At 42.4% G+C, this 17194-nt stretch overlaps 1 protein-coding gene across 3 annotated transcripts in view; it reads left to right on the forward strand.

Annotated features, from left to right (window-relative positions):
• Positions 1-14895, forward strand: part of cbfa2t3 (CBFA2/RUNX1 partner transcriptional co-repressor 3) — a 52965-nt gene extending 38070 nt beyond the window's left edge. For 2 of the 3 annotated variants that reach the window (XM_058382094.1, XM_058382097.1), the window contains exons 6-12: positions 1033-1313; positions 1659-1744; positions 3506-3641; positions 3890-3958; positions 4609-4662; positions 8401-8591; positions 9280-14895. In XM_058382094.1, coding sequence (XP_058238077.1) covers positions 1033-1313; positions 1659-1744; positions 3506-3641; positions 3890-3958; positions 4609-4662; positions 8401-8591; positions 9280-9657 — 1195 coding nt within the window. In that variant the 3' untranslated portion in view covers positions 9658-14895. The remainder of the gene's footprint in view (positions 1-1032; positions 1314-1658; positions 1745-3505; positions 3642-3889; positions 3959-4608; positions 4663-8400; positions 8592-9279) is intronic. The other variant, XM_058382096.1, reaches the window with a different exon arrangement.
• Positions 14896-17194: the final 2299 nt, after the last annotated feature.

A 17194-nucleotide genomic window follows, 5' to 3' on the forward strand; every position in this document is an offset into this window, starting at 1 on the left:
AGAGAGAGACAGAGAGAGAGAGAGCAAAAATAGAGAGAGAGAGAGAGAGAGAGAGAGAGAGAGAGAGCAAAAAGAGAGTGGAAGAAAAAAGAAGGGAAAGACAAAGTGGGAGGGAGTCTGGTGAGAGAGGGAGAACTCAATAAGCAAGAAAGAATGTGAGAAGGAGTGAGAGAGACAGTGAAAGATATAAAGACGAGAAATAAAGAGCGATGAGTAAAGAGAGGGAAAGAAATGGAGAGGGATCATTGGTGAAAGAAAATGGAGAAGCACTGGCAAAGTACAGGGGGAAAGAGAAAGTCGAAGAGAAGAAAGAGAAGCAAAAAGTAGTGAAAAAGAACATAGTGGAGAAGGAGACAAATGGAGGAGAAGAGTTGAATGTAAGGAAAGTGAGTGCTGAATGAAATGGAAGAGAAAGAATTAGATACGGAGAGAGAAAAACGAAGGAAGGGAGTGAAATAATGTGCGGAGTGAGAGAGATAGGAAGATTAAATGGGATCTTCACAGAGTGCATGCATATGGCACACAGCTGGACTCGGCGTGTGGAGAGACAGAGACAGAGAGACGCATTAGGGAGACATGCAGCTGCTTCTCTGGCACTGCGCTGATTAAAGGTGCAGACGATTTTAGTGTTCACTTTATAACAGACAGGAGTGTTTACATGAGAGACACTAACTATTTACCTCCTCACTTATCTTTATTTCTGAAGCTGCTGCATTCGGCCATGAGGTTTGCATAACTCCTGTCAAATTATACAAGGAACTTTGGTCGTAATGTCATTTGTATCATCTGTGATGTCTGTGGTAGAGGAAGGCTACTCAATTTTTCATTAATTCACACTGAAGGCAGTTTTTAGAAAGGTCTAGAAGAACATGTGTTAGTTTGGCTTGAACTTGCGGTAAGTTTCTAGAACATTAAATCCCATTCTTATTGCCATGACGGCTCTTCTGAAGTCAAACCAAGAAAAAAGGCTTCAATATTATGAGCTCACTTTTTGAGTTTTGGGTTTAATCTTCTGTCTCTGTCCTCATGCAGGACCAAAGAGGCAGGAAGCGAGAGGGACGCCTTGCACACTGAGCATATAGCCAAGCGGCCGTGTACAGTCAGCCCAAGTCAGCGCTTCAGTCCAAGCAGCGGCATTGCAGCCCACGCTCCTCCTAACGGCCTGCCAGCTCACCCTCCTAATGGCCTGGCCCACCCGAGTGCCCCTGGCCCACAGCAGTACCGCCTGGAGGACATGGCCATGGCTCACCACTACAGAGACGCCTACAGACATGGCGAGCACAGGGACTCTCGCGAACGCCACCGCCAGACAGGTCAGACACACAGAGAAACAGAGATGCAGTTTTTCCTGCCAAGATTTTAAAAGATTTGAATGGATTCATGACTTCAGAAGACAGTAGTTGACTTCACTGTGTAAGAGATCAGGATTTGTGATGTAATGCTCTCAGAGCTTTAACCACCTAAAGCCTAATGTATTGTGTAATCGAACCGAAAGTTTCGATCATGACATCATCATGTTCTATAGGTGGGCATGAGCCAAAATGACAGCCCAGGTATATCTGGGAAGCAGCTGTCGACTGCAGAACCAGGAGAGCTGATTTAGTTAGGGCTGCAGTTTCTCTGATCCACATGCTCACTCAGGTGTGTGTGTGTTGCAGCTGTTCATGGAGCGCGTCAGGAGGAGGTCATCGATCACCGGCTCACCGACCGTGAGTGGGCCGAGGAGTGGAAGCACCTGGATAACGTACGTCTGCATATCGGTTCATGTTCACACACCTGGTAGCTCTGTTGGGTGCGAGGGGGAATGTGTGTGCGTGCTTGTGTGTGTGTGTGTACAGGTAGATCCGAAAGCAGCTGAGATTGTGTGATGACTGAGTTAAGGAGGTCTTTTCAGACTGTCGGTCTCACACACACATACGAATGCAGAAAATCACACACACAAATATAGAGCGCAAGTTAAAAAAAGGGGCACAGATGGAATGAAGGACCCAACGGAGGAGATCCAGCTGGGCTGAGCAGCTGAGACACGGGCTGCAGTCACGGAGAGCGACCGGCCTGTGCTGGGTCTCGGCCAAATTAGAAACACTCCACTGAAATAAATATAGCCACACACATACACACACACACACACACACACACACACACAGAGGGAGGTGGGGAGAGAAAGAGAAAGAGGTGGGAGAGAAAGCACACACACACACACACACAAATGCACAGAGGAATGGAAGAACAGTAATGGAAGGAGACAGAGTGGTTAGGGAATAGGAATGAAGGTGGTAGAACAAAAATTAGGAATGGAGACAGTAGAGCGAGACTGTTGGGGGGTGAGACAGACTGGGAGTGAGCAAGAGAGAGAGAGAGAGAGAGAGAAGAACTGGGTAGAAAAAATAATTACAAATTGCTTGAACAGGTGTCAAGTCAAAGTGAAGTTTAGTCTGGTCAGTTGGAAGAAAAGAAGAGAAAGAAAGAGTGCAGCATGCAGATGAACAAATGGTGGGTGGAACAGTGAGAAAAAAAAAGGACAAAGGAAGAAAGGATGGGTGAGTAGATGAGAGCGGACATGTGACAAGGAATAATGAGGATAGGTGGTGGGATGGAGAAAAACGAGGGGATTGCTGATAGCTGGACAGGTGCACAGGGACAGGCCGGACAGGGACAAAGACAGAGTCATGTGTAGATGGATGCAGAGTGGGTATAGGAGTGGAAGAGGGCGGAGAAAGAGAGATGGATGAGCAGACCTCTGGGGCAGGAAGAGAGACGGAGGAGAAGGAAGAGAGAGACAGAGATATGGAAAGAGAGTGAGATGTGGGAGTGAGAGGGCAGGATGAATCGGTTTGGCCTCTCTCATTGGTCGCACAGCTGTTCCAGCACTATTGTTACGGCTCTGTTGTGTTTATCCACTAAAACACTCACAGCACCACTGTCTCACACACACAGGCACACACACACACACACACACACACACACAATCACAAACACAAACACATTTGAGCAGATGCACACATCCTACAAAGCACTTAGGGTCGCACCTGGACAGCTCTAATGGGTTTCACAAACACTGCGCCGCTCTGAACTAAAAGCCTTGTGCCTGCGCTACTATCACACACACACACACACACACACACACACACACACACAGCAGGAAGTTTTTACAGCACATCATCCCATAGCTACAGGTGCTCTTCTGATCCGCCATAAATACACTCCTCTCTCTTACAGTCTCAGCTCAGTTTCCTTCAGCGTGCAACTGCACAATCAATCATATTTTACTACTCGTCATGATTTTTTAGCTTTCTCAAGTAATTCAGTTTATTCAGCTGTGATATTAGTTGGCTTAGCTCATTCCTCGTTCATATGTTTTAACCATATGTTTGATTATCTGTTTATTAATTGATTAATTATTAGTCATATTAATATGACTAATAATATGGTTTTGTTGAAATATAATAATAATCACTGTCTCTCTCTCTCTCTCTCTCTCTGTTTCTCTCTCGCTCTCTCTTAGTTGCTGAACTGCATTATGGACATGGTAGAGAAGACGAGGCGCTCTCTGACCGTGCTGCGCCGCTGTCAGGAGGCCGACCGTGAAGAGATGAACCACTGGATCAGGCGCTACAGTGACGTTGAGGATATGAAGAAAGGTTGGAACTCATTTCCATTTAACTTTTCTTTATGATGATGTTTCAAAGTAGCTTTACGATGATGGTTGAGCTTTAATGAGCTTTAATGGTGCTATCAGCTCTCAGCCATTTTTCATTTAATATCAGTGTGTACAATAAAAAAGGAACAGGAAAAAAAAATGCTCGGCATGTTTGTTCATTAGTTTTGCACTGGAGCTACGAAAAAGATTTTAGAAAACAAGTCCTAACTTTTTCGCTCTAATTAACAGACATTCACCGAGACTTCCTTCATCGACCTCCGTCCGGTTACTTGCCTGAAGAGATCTGGAGGAAGGCAGGTAGGAGTCTTGCACCCGAACAGACTGATCTGCTCTCACACTTTAACACACACACACACACACTTAAGGCCAGGGCTGGGAGAGCAGAGGATTCTGGGTATCATTAGGGCTGAGTGCTCTCCATCTGTCCCGGCTGTGAAAGACGACCGCAGTTAAAAGTGCAGTGGAAATGCAGCACCATGGAGCAGCAGCCACAGGGGACGAGGGAAGTTTGAGGACAGAAGGAATGAAAAGATGGGTAGCTGGGTGAGAGGAAGGAATCATAACGCTTCTGCTTTTCAGAGTAGCAGCTGTGGCATTGAGAGAAACGATCGGTGTAAATGAAAGCGAACAGGAATCAGCAAAACATGTTGTTAGATATTACCCCAAGCTGATCGTGATGCTCGCTCCTGCTCGCTCCCCGTCCTCGTCAATACAGCGTTGGGGTAGGTTTATTCCTTTTAGAGTGACATAGAAGCCCACATGAGTTCGGTGATACACATTACATTTAGGAGTCAGCTTAAAAGGATGCGCCTACACCGCAGGAAGGCCGCAGCTGCTGAAACTTGGTGTCTGGGAAGCGGGTCGCTGCTGCTGCAGACCTGCAGATCTGTGTGCTGCATTTGCACTGTTTTCCAAAGCCCTTTTAATTGCAGTTGTTTTTCACGCAGGTGCCCCCAGCATCCCGCTCTCCCCAGCAATAAAGCAACTGCACAACAAACAGGGTGAGTAAGAACACTCAGAACCCGCCTTCCTACTGCCTACCGCTAGGCTGTAAAAGTGTGTGTGTGTGTTTATGTATGTATCTATGTGTGCGAGTGTGTGATTAGCTATTTGTAATTTTTTTTTTCTTTTAAAGAGAATGTATTTGTTAGAAACACACCGTACCCCGGATGATTTCCTTGCTGATATACTGACAGATCTGCTCTATATAACATATCTAGGACATTTCTAAGAAGTTCAGCCAGTTTGTTGTAGATGAATTGTTTCCTCGTCCAAATCCCAGCTCCTCTTTACACCAGCTGTCTGTATCAATAATGAATAATTGCAGTGAAATTTTCTGATTGTCCCAATGACAGTCAGTAAAAAATGTACTTAAATTATAGTATACGTAAATTAAAACACACGTTTGAGTGTGTCTCTGCACAGTTTTTCTGGCGTGTGCAGTAAACCAGAAAATCTCAGAACTGTGCTTCTCGCTGAATTCATGACAGTCTTGAGTAAGATATATGACGTCTTAGAGCTGGTATGAAAACACAGGGTTGATAGTGTCAGGACAGACCGCAACAAGGAATGAAGAAATGTCATCATTTGTGCTTATAAAAAGTGGATAGATAGATAGATAGATAGATAGATAGATAGATAGATAGATAGATAGATAGATAGATAGATAGATAGATAGATAGATAGATAGATAGATAGATAGATAGATAGATAGATAGGTAGGAAGGGAGATAGATGGATAGATAGACAGACAGACAGGTAGGTAGGTAGGGAGATAGATAGATAGACAGACAGACAGGTAGGTAGGTAGGGAGATAGATAGATAGACAGACAGACAGACAGACAGACAGGTAGATAGATAGATAGATAGACAGACAGACAGACAGACAGACAGACAGACAGACAGATAGATAGATAGATAGATAGATAGATAGATAGATAGATAGATAGATAGATAGATAGATAGATAGATAGATAGACACAGTTGTAGATTTAACCATATTTACATCAGTATTTACATTACAGTACAGTACACATGTGCAAACTGGTAGCAGATAAATTTAAAGTACCATGAGAGTCTAGGATATAGTGTTAATAGTAGTAGTAGTGCATTTTCTGTAATGCAGTGACAGGGAAAAGTATGATTTTTCATATTGCAGTGACAGGGAAAAGCCAAAACGGTGCAACAGCAAGAGGTGCAATACCACACTACAGAACATTACATAACATGAATAATAATAAACACTAAGATTTATGCTTCTTTAAGTGAATCAGTGTCAGCTGGAGAGAAGACAATAGAGCAACTTGTCAGAGAAATCTCATGTTGTCTCCACCCCAGTCTTTATTTCATCATTACTCTTACTAAAGAACTTCCTCTTCAATGTAAAAAAAAAGAAAAGAATTGGTACAGTAAAGGATGAACCTGTTTCAAAGAAGGACAGTAAAAAAAAAATCCCTTCTGGATCCCAATGGGATTAAAACGTTAAAACTGGCCGCCCCACCAATTTCCTATTACCTGCTAATTGCTGCATCTGCTCCGGAGTCTCCTTGATAAAAAATTAATTAAACTTGCAAACTAATCTTACTGGCGCATGTGCTGAGTCTGATAACTCTGTATCACGGTTCAAGCTGATACAGAGTAGGTAAAAAAATAAATAAATAAAACAGAGGATGAAGGTAGAGACAGGATGAAAAATGGAGAGATGTGCGTGTAGAGGTGTGGAGAGGACGAACAGAATAATAAGTAGCTCTCCAGCTGAGACAGCTGTGGTACACACACACACACACACACACACACACATATATACACAGTGTGTGAAAATCAGTGTGAAGCCTGGGGGAAGGATATTGAATGGGATATGACATGTATGTATAATTGGACTAGTGTTTATGACCACAGCACACAGGTACATGTATATACACCACTTTAGTCGCCGTTTGTATTGAGACAAAGCCGGATGAACTGCCTTTATACCTAGAAATTAGCCCTCTTTCAATGCCATCTTGATCTAAAATTGAGGGTCTGATCAGCATCTTTTCCACATGCCACCGAGTATGGCAGGATGTTAATTACCTAATTGGATCCATCTGCACTTGTGTTTTTTTCCCCCTCATTTATTTAGATTTTTTAGTTGTCACCTGTCTGCTTATGTAAAGTATAAATTATATGACTGACAATGTTTTTAAGGACGTAAAACAGCCAGCATACCATTTTATCCATGTATCCGATGCTGTGTTAAAGCTGTGTTATGGTCCCTCTACATAAAAAATACATAAAAGTCCTTTACACGTATTATCATTATCTCAAGCGATATAGATAATATTTATGATTAATATTTGCAATTAATACATCACATTTAACAAGTTTCACACACGTTTGTGTAACAAAATAGATTATATTGAAACATTTTTTTGTTGGCATAAATCAAGAAAAAAATCAAAACGGAGCAACGTTTTAATTCATGCTTATTATTTTGAACCGATTTATCAAATACAGGTGACACAGAGGAGAAATAAAAAGAAATAAAAGATTATTGCAGTCACTGGAGGATCTACAAATGTGAATGATTTATATCCATTCCAAGTCTGTTTTTCCACACAAGGGTTAAAATGAGATAAAAATAGACAGTATAAGATTCTGAATCCATTTTATGTAATCCTATTGAGATTCAGCTGTCCACTTGGGTCGATTGTTTGCTCATGTCTGGCTTTAGGAGGTTACCTAGAAAGTGTTAAATGGTTTCTATTCAATAATCATACTAATAAAAGCAAAGAGTGTAATGATGTATGGTGTTTAGGAGCAAATTTTTAAAATCGTGCTCAGTTTTGAGGTCTCCCTCACCTGACTGGCTAAACGCAGTGCACCGGATATACTCGTTTGCATTAAGCTGATGTCTGCTGATCTATTAGAGAGAATGAATAAGATGCGATGAATTTGCAAGTAACAGCTGGAATAGCAGACCTACTGTACAAAAGAGGCAGGTTCCAATTATGCTAATCCAACACCTGCTCGAGGGCAAAGAAGTACATCTTCCAGTCCAGAAATGTTGGTATATGTGTTTAGTGACTGCATTAAAGAAGCAAACCCTCATAGCACACTTTCCAAACACTCATTCACAGCCTTCCGGCGTAACGCATCCTACGCGCCAGGTCGTTTCTCTCTGAGCTAAAATAAGACCTAGCGTGTGTAAATGAGGAGCGGCTGGGGAGCAGGAGAGCGATTATCACGGCCATGAACAGTGATGTGCGCGCCCTTAATGAGCCAGGCTTCTATTTTCGACCGCGTCCAAACACACCTGCCTGTCCTAAAAAAAAAAACACATACACACGCACCACTCACTCACACACCATGGCGTTTGTAGAGCAGAAGACGCCAGAGAGCACCGCCTCCTCACTTCAGGGTCTGATCTGACTTTGTGTGTCAGTGTGATGTGGGGGTTCCCTCTCAGCCCTCAGCGGGAGAAATCACTCACCAAGAAAAATTCGGTTAATAGACAGGTTTGGTAACAGAGCGAATGAGTTTGAAACATCTGCTGTTGTCAGTGTTGTAACCTGATTAATTATTTCAGGCGACTTTTTCTGACAGAACGTTTTAAATCTTGGATGATGTACATCTGTTCGGAAAGATAAAACAAGCCGAGAGCTAATATGGCCTCAATAAGGAAAAGGAGGAAAAGGAGGAGATATCTGCAGGGGCTAATCTGTCTTTTTCTGTCTGTCTTTTTCTCATTCTATCTCAGAGGAGGCAGTGAACGAGGTGAAGAGACAGGCCATGTCTGAGCTGCAGAAGGCCGTGTCTGACGCTGAGAGGAAAGCTCACGAGATGATCTCAGCCGAACGCTCCAAGATGGAGAGAGCATTAGCGGAGGCCAAGAGACAAGCCTCGGAGGACGCTCTGTCCGTCATCAACCAGCAAGAGGACTCCAGCGAGGTGTGTATCCTTTTCCCTCACACACACACACACACACACACAATCAGCTTGGCCTCACTGGGCCACTTCCTGCCTGCATATCATCTCTACCTGCACCCACTTCACACAGCATGACCACTCACACTCTCCACTGTCCTCGAAATAGCTCCTACACTCATGTGTGATGAAGAGAGTCTCTGTAAGTATGTGTTAGATGAAGAAGGCATCCAACACTCACAGAGACGCTCTCCATCACATGCTCACTTCATTCCTCTCAATCTCTGAGAGTCTGCCACTCCTCCTCTTTATCTCCTCCTGCCAAGGGTACAAATGCTGTGACAATGAAGGATTAAGCCATTTTAGTTAAATAAATGAATTAATTTCTCAAAACTTCTCTTAACGTCTCTAGCCAAGGAGCTCAGATATTTGTCATTGCAGCACACGCTTACTCCTGCTCGGGAAATATTAAGCATTAGGCCAACAAATAATTATATTTATTTGTCTTTGTAATTATTGCCTTTCTAATTATAAACTTTCAGGATCCCAGTTAGACTTAACATGTGAAATGTTTAGTATCATATTAACTTAAGAGCACTAGTCAAGCATGAGCTTAGCCTCTGCTAGAACTTGTGGTTATTTTAGGAAAGACAGAGCTGTTACTACAGGAGTGCGCTTTGCTAACACACTCCTCTCTCCTCGATTATCACAGAGCTGCTGGAACTGCGGCCGCAAGGCAAGCGAGACGTGCAGCGGCTGCAACACAGCACGGTACTGCGGCTCCTTCTGCCAGCACAAGGATTGGGAGAAGCACCATCACGTGTGCGGCCAGACGCTGCAGGGGCTACCTGGAGGTGCCAGCGTTCCTCTGGGAACTCCTTCCTCGTCGTCATCCTCGTCCTCTTCTGCCTCTTCATGCTCTACCAGCGCTCCGCCCACACACTCGGACAGCACCGTCCCGGGCCCTCTGTCTCTGGTCGGGCAGGCCGGCGGTGGAGGAAGCCCCAAAGACAGCAGCTCCAGCTCCAGCAGTGTGTCGCGTTCCACCACCCCTGCCACACCTGCCCTACTGGATTCCTCCTCCCGCTGACCTCTGAAAAGAAGCCTGGGCACGCTCACTGCTACCGCTAACGCTGCTGCTGCACCTGCACCCAAAAGAAGCTGAGATATGTTCACCACAAATCCTCGCACTTCTTCCCACCTCTACGAGTTCCTCACTTCTTCTCAACTACCTGAAGCTCTCATTTAACTCTAGCTCTATATTTATTAACATTTGAAAGGGTTTGATTTACTGAGGACGCAGTCAGCAATTGGAACCGCGTCTTATTTAAAATAAGGCAGCAAGATATAAATTCGAGCTTGGCTTTAGGAATAATTTAAGCCCTGTATATATATATATATATATATATATATATATATATATATATATATATATATATATATATATATATATATACGGTCAGCCCAGTACGCATGGAGGCAGTTCACACCTCACACACTCCGTTCTCTTCCACAGAGAGCAATGGGACTTTTTTAGAGAAGCTTGAATAGGAGTTAGATTCCTCCTGCCAGTCTAACACACACAGATTTCTCCTCCTGTCTGGGTTTGTACGGAGGGGCCGACAGATTTCCCCTCCCATCCCAGCGCTCCGTTCCTCAAACCATGAACGATCTTCTTTCACCGGTTTGTTTTTGGCTTTAACAAGAAAATCCAAAAATCCAAAAATAATGATGCTAATAATAATAATAATAATAATAATAATAATAAAAAGAATAAAGACCTGATAACTACCTTGCTAGCGAGCCAAGAAAAACCTACACCGGACTCACCTCTCTGTTCTGATGCGAACCCAAATGAAAAAAAAAGACATAAAAAAACATGATCCAAACCTTTTTAATACACTGCCAAAGTTTCACGGAGAAGCACTCGTCTTGTAACCAAACGCGAACGAAGCAAAACCTCCTCAAACCCAAGTCTGGTTTCTTGTCGAGAGGCAGCAAGGAAAAAAGGAAAAAATTCAATCCCTGCCTCCCTCCTCTCACTGTGCCCCCCACCCCCCACCCCCACCTCCGTCCCTCTTCTCCCCACCCGGGACGCCGAGTTACCCACAATCCCCTGCTCTAACCCCAAGGAACACGTTGAAGTGACATGCTATCCGCCTTTGCTCAAAGCAAAAAGACATACAGGCGGAGAGAGAGAGAGAGAGAGAAAGCAAGGACGAGTGGACCAAACAAGATGCATGGAAATGAACGCGCTCTTGGCCTCGAAAGAAAATTGGCACCACAAAATGCCAAAAAAAAAAAAAAACCCACAAAAACCCTCAAAAAGAACTGAGAACGTCTGTGCAAGGATCGCACTCCAAGGACGAGCCTTTTGAAGCAATTCTCCGTTTTTTTTTTGTTTTGTTTTGCTTTGTTTTGTTTTTTTCTAAAACTCTCCCGATTTTCCAGTGAGCTGTAATTTTCACTCTCCCTCGTTTTTCCAAAGCATGAAGAGCAGACTGCTTAAAAAAAAAAATCAAAAAACAACAACAAAAAAAAAACCTGTCTCATAAAAAGCGGTGTGGACTTGATTTCTCTTCTATATATCTCTCTCTCTCTCTCTATCTCTTTCTTACTCCGTTTTATTTTCTACCTCCTGCCTACTTTGTCCCTTTGTCTCCTTCCCCCCTGAGCGGATATCCGAGAAGGGATCAAACGTGTAGATACTGCTTCTTTCTGGTTCTCGATGTCTTCTGTCTCTGATGTCTCCCTGTGCTGCCTGATTTGTATTTCTGTTTATTTTTTCCACTTTCTTTCTCGGTCTTGTTTTGAGTTTGGGCCGGACGCATAAAGACGTTCTGAGGAGAGAAAGGTCTAGAGTGTAGAAACTCCTCGTGTATTTTAGAATCACTCGTGTTTTCGAGACAGTGAGAGGACGGAGGTGCAATATGAGAAGAGAATTCAGCTACTGAACGGAACCTCAGAAACCACCCTTAGGGTACCTTATAATATAAATCTACATATAAATCTATTTAAAATAACAACCGTAACTTAATGTGAATGTATATAGTATTTAAAAAGTAAGAGGTCCAAAAAAAAAAAAATGTGTTTGCCAAATAACAGAAAGTATAATGTCTACAAATCATTTCTCACTTCTTTTTCCTTTTGCAAATCAAAGCAATTGTAATTACTCATTCAGACCCATGCATTTTTTTTTTGTCCCGTCTGTTTTACTCTGTATATTGTGTAATCTATAGATGTAGATGACAGCGAGTCCTGGTTTTGCCGAGTCACAGTTGGGTCAAAAAAGTGGGGTTCGGGTTCAATTTGATCTGGCGTACGTCATCACCAAGATATTTTCCAGATTGTTAACTTGGAGCTTGAAGGCTTTAAGGAAACAGCTTGCTGCCTCTGCAAAATCAGGACTTCAGTAGGTGACATGGGGGAGGCCAATGTCAGAGTCGGTGACTTATCACTGCTTGTACAGTTTATTAAAGAGAAGCGGTGCGATTCGAAGGATCACGAGCACCACCTTGTTAAGCGTCATCCTGATGGCAGGATTTCAAGTCACTTCCTGTTGATTTCAGTGTAACTGTGTAAATGTTGCACGCTTCGTCACTGAACTAACCTCCGGTCCAAAAATCTGACACCAGTGTCAAGCTAACACTTCTTTTTGTCTCTTGTCTATACTGCGGTACATGCTATGGTTATTTTTCCTCCCCCAGATGCAGTCTCCAGAGGTGCTGGAGTCCTAGAAACACATTGAAGCGGATTTAAGTTTCGTGTTAACGAAGGGCCACATAACGAACGATAATAAAGATGTCCCCCAAAATGAGAAAAAGCCCTTTAGATCTAAGCGAGTCCGTCACCTTGAACGAATAGTGGGTTTAAATGCAGAAACATTTAGTGCACTCAGACGTCCTGTCCACATGCCATACCTCTAACACGGACCAAACTTGAAAGGTTTCCTGCTTAGCGTCCTGTTTAGCACTCTTTTTGATGTCGGCTCCTTTAATTTAAGTACATTCAATATTGAATGATCTATTTTCTTATTTGGAAATTAATATATGAAGTCTTACAGTCCGTATGTAAAGCTTTTTTTTTTCCACCTGTGTATGATGAAGCAGAGCTGCAGAGCTGAATATGGCCCTCGTTGTCTCCCCGGGCGTTCTTCCTCGGCTTGCCGTCTCCTCGTTAGCTACCTCCTGTCCAAGAGCGTGAGATGTACGTGCCGCTGTCTCGGAGAGCCGTGCCGCTAGCAGACATGCAAACCTACCGCCATCTGAAGAAACAACGTACATTCAGCCTGCATATGTTACTTTAGGGGTTTTGACTACAGATTTGACTAAAAGGCTTCGTTCACACAGCGGGGCGAAATCTGAACGTCAGAGGAGGAAGTTACAGATGATCAAATAGATATTGTTTGCATTGTCACCACATTTGCTCCATTAACGATGCAGCCTACATGCTGAGCTTAAGAAATTTCGTTTAGATGTGTACCAAATAACGAAAGATACACGATTTAGCTGGATAAACGAAATAAGGAACTTTTCCAGAACGATTTGAAATCCATACAAATGTGGCTTAATTTTTATTTTTTAAGCTGGATTGAACCTGTCTGTCTGAACACAGCTGCTCTATTTTCTAAGGAGTTTTATTTAACACATTCAGCATATTAACATGTCCCATAGTTATCCAAAAGAACAGACCAAAGCACCTCTGTATGCTGGTTAATTGCAGCCTTTTGAACATGAGCTAGTGCGAACTAACGACCCTGAACCAAAGTGGTGTAAAACACACACACACACACACACACACACATGCTCCAAGCACAAGACAGCAGCAGAATAGTTGTTCTGGTGCTGAACGTACAAAGCCACAGTTTGCCATGTGCCCTATAGTGTATATATTATCATATTCGACGTGTATTATATTATTCCTGTGTGCACGCAGAATATTCAGGAGGCATCCAGTGTAGACTGCATGACAGACAGCACTAGTGACAGTTTTTTTTTTAGTTAACAAAGTCGTACAAGAGACATAACGATCTGTATGCCAAATCTGAAGCCTGTACAGACTCCTTGTCGATAGTCGAGACAGGTAACTGTGTGGATATTTTAAGATATAAGCCTTACAATGTTGTAAATAGGGATAAAAGCTTAGGTAAGTATCATACCATGATACTTGAAATGGGCACATGTCTAGCATCAGGCAGCTTGGCTGGAGAACGAGAACGTGCCACTGGAGTGTGTGCTGGAGAGACAGAAGCTTCTCATTCATGATCTCGCTGTGTAAACTACTTGAATATTCCAGAGCTTTAATCCGATACCATGAGCAAAACGAAGACAGAGGATACACACAAACACACATCTCTCACTCCTTCTCTGCGATTTGCATGTCTGCTCAGCTCACATTTTAGGTCGTACCAAGCCTCAATGCGCTTCATGATCTAATTTAGTGTCCCGTCGTGTCTCCAACCAAAGTCGAACCAAAAAGGAAGAGCCTGCTGATGTACTCTTCCACCGTTTGTATATATCTGTGTTTTCTTGGGCGCAACGGGAGGCACGGCTTCTCTGAGCCGATTTGTGAAGGGGTCGAGGCTGGGAGACATCCGGGGCTACACATTTCTGATAACGTGACCCTCGGAAATCAAACGAGCTCTGCTGACCTGAAACAATGGTAAAATTAGCATTACATATATATTATAAAGTGAGATATTTGACAAGGGTTTTCAATCATTTTTTTTTTCTTCTGCTTTAATTATACCATCCATAAAGGGTATAGGTGGAATGTTTTGCTAGGGAAAATGCATGTGATCAGAAGCTTTTTGGACTTTCTACCAGAAGCCCTTTATCAGTGGACATCCATAGCTCACCCTGTTGTAATGTAAACCTCACACACTAATGAGACTGAGAACGCTATTGTTAGCAAAGCCGGAGCGGACGCTTGATCTCCCTAATGCTAAAATAGCTGGACTTTTTTTTTTTTTATTATTTCTGTAAAGATACCTAAAGATGAAGGTTTGGTTTGACATGTTTAGGGAAGCGTTATTTACTGTATTGTGCAATACATTGTTACAGAAAAGAGAACGTTGTTTCTGTAGGAAAAGGTTGGTGTGATGAAGACTTTTTTTTTTTCCCTGTTATCAGTCTCTAGATGAAGTGAACTGTGCCAGGAGAAGTTTTGATTTCTTTCTTGCATGCTCTTCTCCCCCATTTTGCTGCCCCTTCTACCCCTTTACTGTGCGCTTCGTTGGATATGTGACGCTGTAAACATTCTAAATCAGGTTATTGTCTGTGTTGAGATATGTATCTGTGTAATTAAAAAAAGACAGCGAAATACGAAACATCGCTTGTGTGGCTTGTCCTTCATTTCCTGAGTGATCATGCATGATGTTACGTCCCCAGATACCCACAGAGAGAACTTGAATGAAATGACTAAGGCCTTGTGTGAGAGCTAAAACCTGTTATTTACTTGTCGGGATCCACTTACTTCAATTAAGTCTCTGTTGAGGTAATTATTCTGTTCGGAGTTGTGCTGCAGTGTTATGTTACCAATCACTGACTGAAATGAACTCTGTTTGTTGTACAAAGATAAAAGTTTCCTAAACCTAAATAAAGTTTCAGTCGTTGGCTCCTTTGTAAGATCTTTGTAGTAGGGATCAGGAGGGGATCTGCAGCCTGGGCTGGGAACACTGGGTATGAGGCAGGAATACACACATCACAGGGCATCACACACACACATTTACACCTTCAACAGTTTCGCATTGGCAGATCACCTACTGCCATGTTTTTTGGGAGGAAGGAGGAAAACAGAGCACCCAGAAGAAATCCACATGGACACAGGGAGAACACAAGGAAAACCTTTCCCCTGTGCACCACTATGCCACCCTGTAGTTAATCATAAGTAATCATATGATCATTTCTGTATCAAACTGTGTCCATTTCTTTATCTCCAGTTTGTTTAGGACACTACGATGTATAAACTAGCACTACTTACGTACAAGGAACTAAATGGTTTAGCTCCCACGTATCTAACCAGTCTTCTAACACGCTACAATCCACCACTCTCCTTAAGATCTCGAAAGGTAGTTCCCAGAATATCAAAGTCTACAAAAGGGGGTAGAGCGTCCTAAACTTTGGAATAGCCTTCCTGACTGTGTTCGGGGCTCAGACACAGTCTCCCAATTCAAATGTAGATTAAAGACATATCTCTTTAGCTAGGCATCTGATTAAATGCACATTATCATCTAGTGTTGCTAATATTATGAACAGCAGCTACGTTAATTCTGTTCCACGTGTTTCTCTTCTTCTACCCATCCTGAGGCATATAGAGATTGTGCCAGCTTCAGTAGACAGAGGCCAACCCTGCGAGGATCCCGAGGCATCCAGAGATCCATCCAGCTGGGTTCTGCTTCGTAAGGATTTAGGTACTCAAAGTAACGCTGCCAACCCTATGTGGACTTTGAGGACGACAACCACCTCTTAATTATTACACACAATAATGTTCTATATCACACAATTCACTATACATAAATGCAGAAAGGGCATTGTTCATGTCCAGTGTCACCCAAATGAGGATGAGGTTTCCTTTTGAGTCTGGTTCCTTTTAAGGTTTCTTCCTCATACCATCTAAGGGAGTTTTTCCTAGCCACAGTTACCTCAGGCTTGCTCACTAGGGATAATTCTGTCTAAACATCTAAGACTGTTTACATGTTTTTTTGTTTCTTATGTTCGGTAAAGCTGCTTTGAGACAATGTTCATTGTTAAAAGCGCTATATAAATAAAATTGAATTGAATTGAATGTACTGTAATCTATACACATGAACAAGGCAGCAGCATTATTCAACTAGTCACTATGGCTTTGGAATGACAAGTGCATTGTTGTTGTTGTTGTTTTTTTTGCTTCATTTATCGTAACGCAATTTATATTTTAAAACAATGCTTTTGATTTTAAGTACCCACCTACCCAAATGGTTTTTTATTTAACACTCTGGTGTTTAGAGAGCTATATCAGCTTGCACTGAGAAACTTTATAATTCACAATGCAAATCTCCAGCCATTGTGTCCTCACAGTAATGAGCTACAATTATGCATAGTATAATAATAGTACATGCATTGTATAAAAGAATGAAGCAATTAGTAAATTAGCCTATCAAGTTAAATTGTATTTAGATTAATTATTACCAGATGATGTGATTGATGCATTGTATGGAAAATGCTTTGGGTGACTCCTTCTATAAGTGTTAAATAAATTTCTCCTGTAGAAAGCTTCACCATATTAAGAATTATTTCAATTCAATTCAGTTTATTTGTATAGCAGTTTTACAGAAGTATGCAAACTAAATAAAGTTTAAATTAAAATAACTATTTTATCCCTATTTTATCCCTAATGAGCAAGTCTGTGGCAACGGTGGGGAGAAAAACCTCCCTGAGATGATATGAGGAAGAAGCCTTGAGAGGAACCAGGCTCAGAAGGGAATCCTCATTTGGGTGACACTGGACAGTAAATAATGTAACTGTACAGTAACTGATTAATGTCCTTTCTACAACAGCAGCCAAAGGCTCATGAGGAACTATTAGGTCAGTGTAGTTCCTGAGTTCTGTCTACATGTAACAGGCTGTCCACACAGATCCATCCACAGC

The sequence above is a fragment of the Hemibagrus wyckioides genome, linkage group LG27 (assembly GCF_019097595.1).
Source record: "Hemibagrus wyckioides isolate EC202008001 linkage group LG27, SWU_Hwy_1.0, whole genome shotgun sequence".
NCBI classification, from domain to species: domain Eukaryota; kingdom Metazoa; phylum Chordata; class Actinopteri; order Siluriformes; family Bagridae; genus Hemibagrus; species Hemibagrus wyckioides.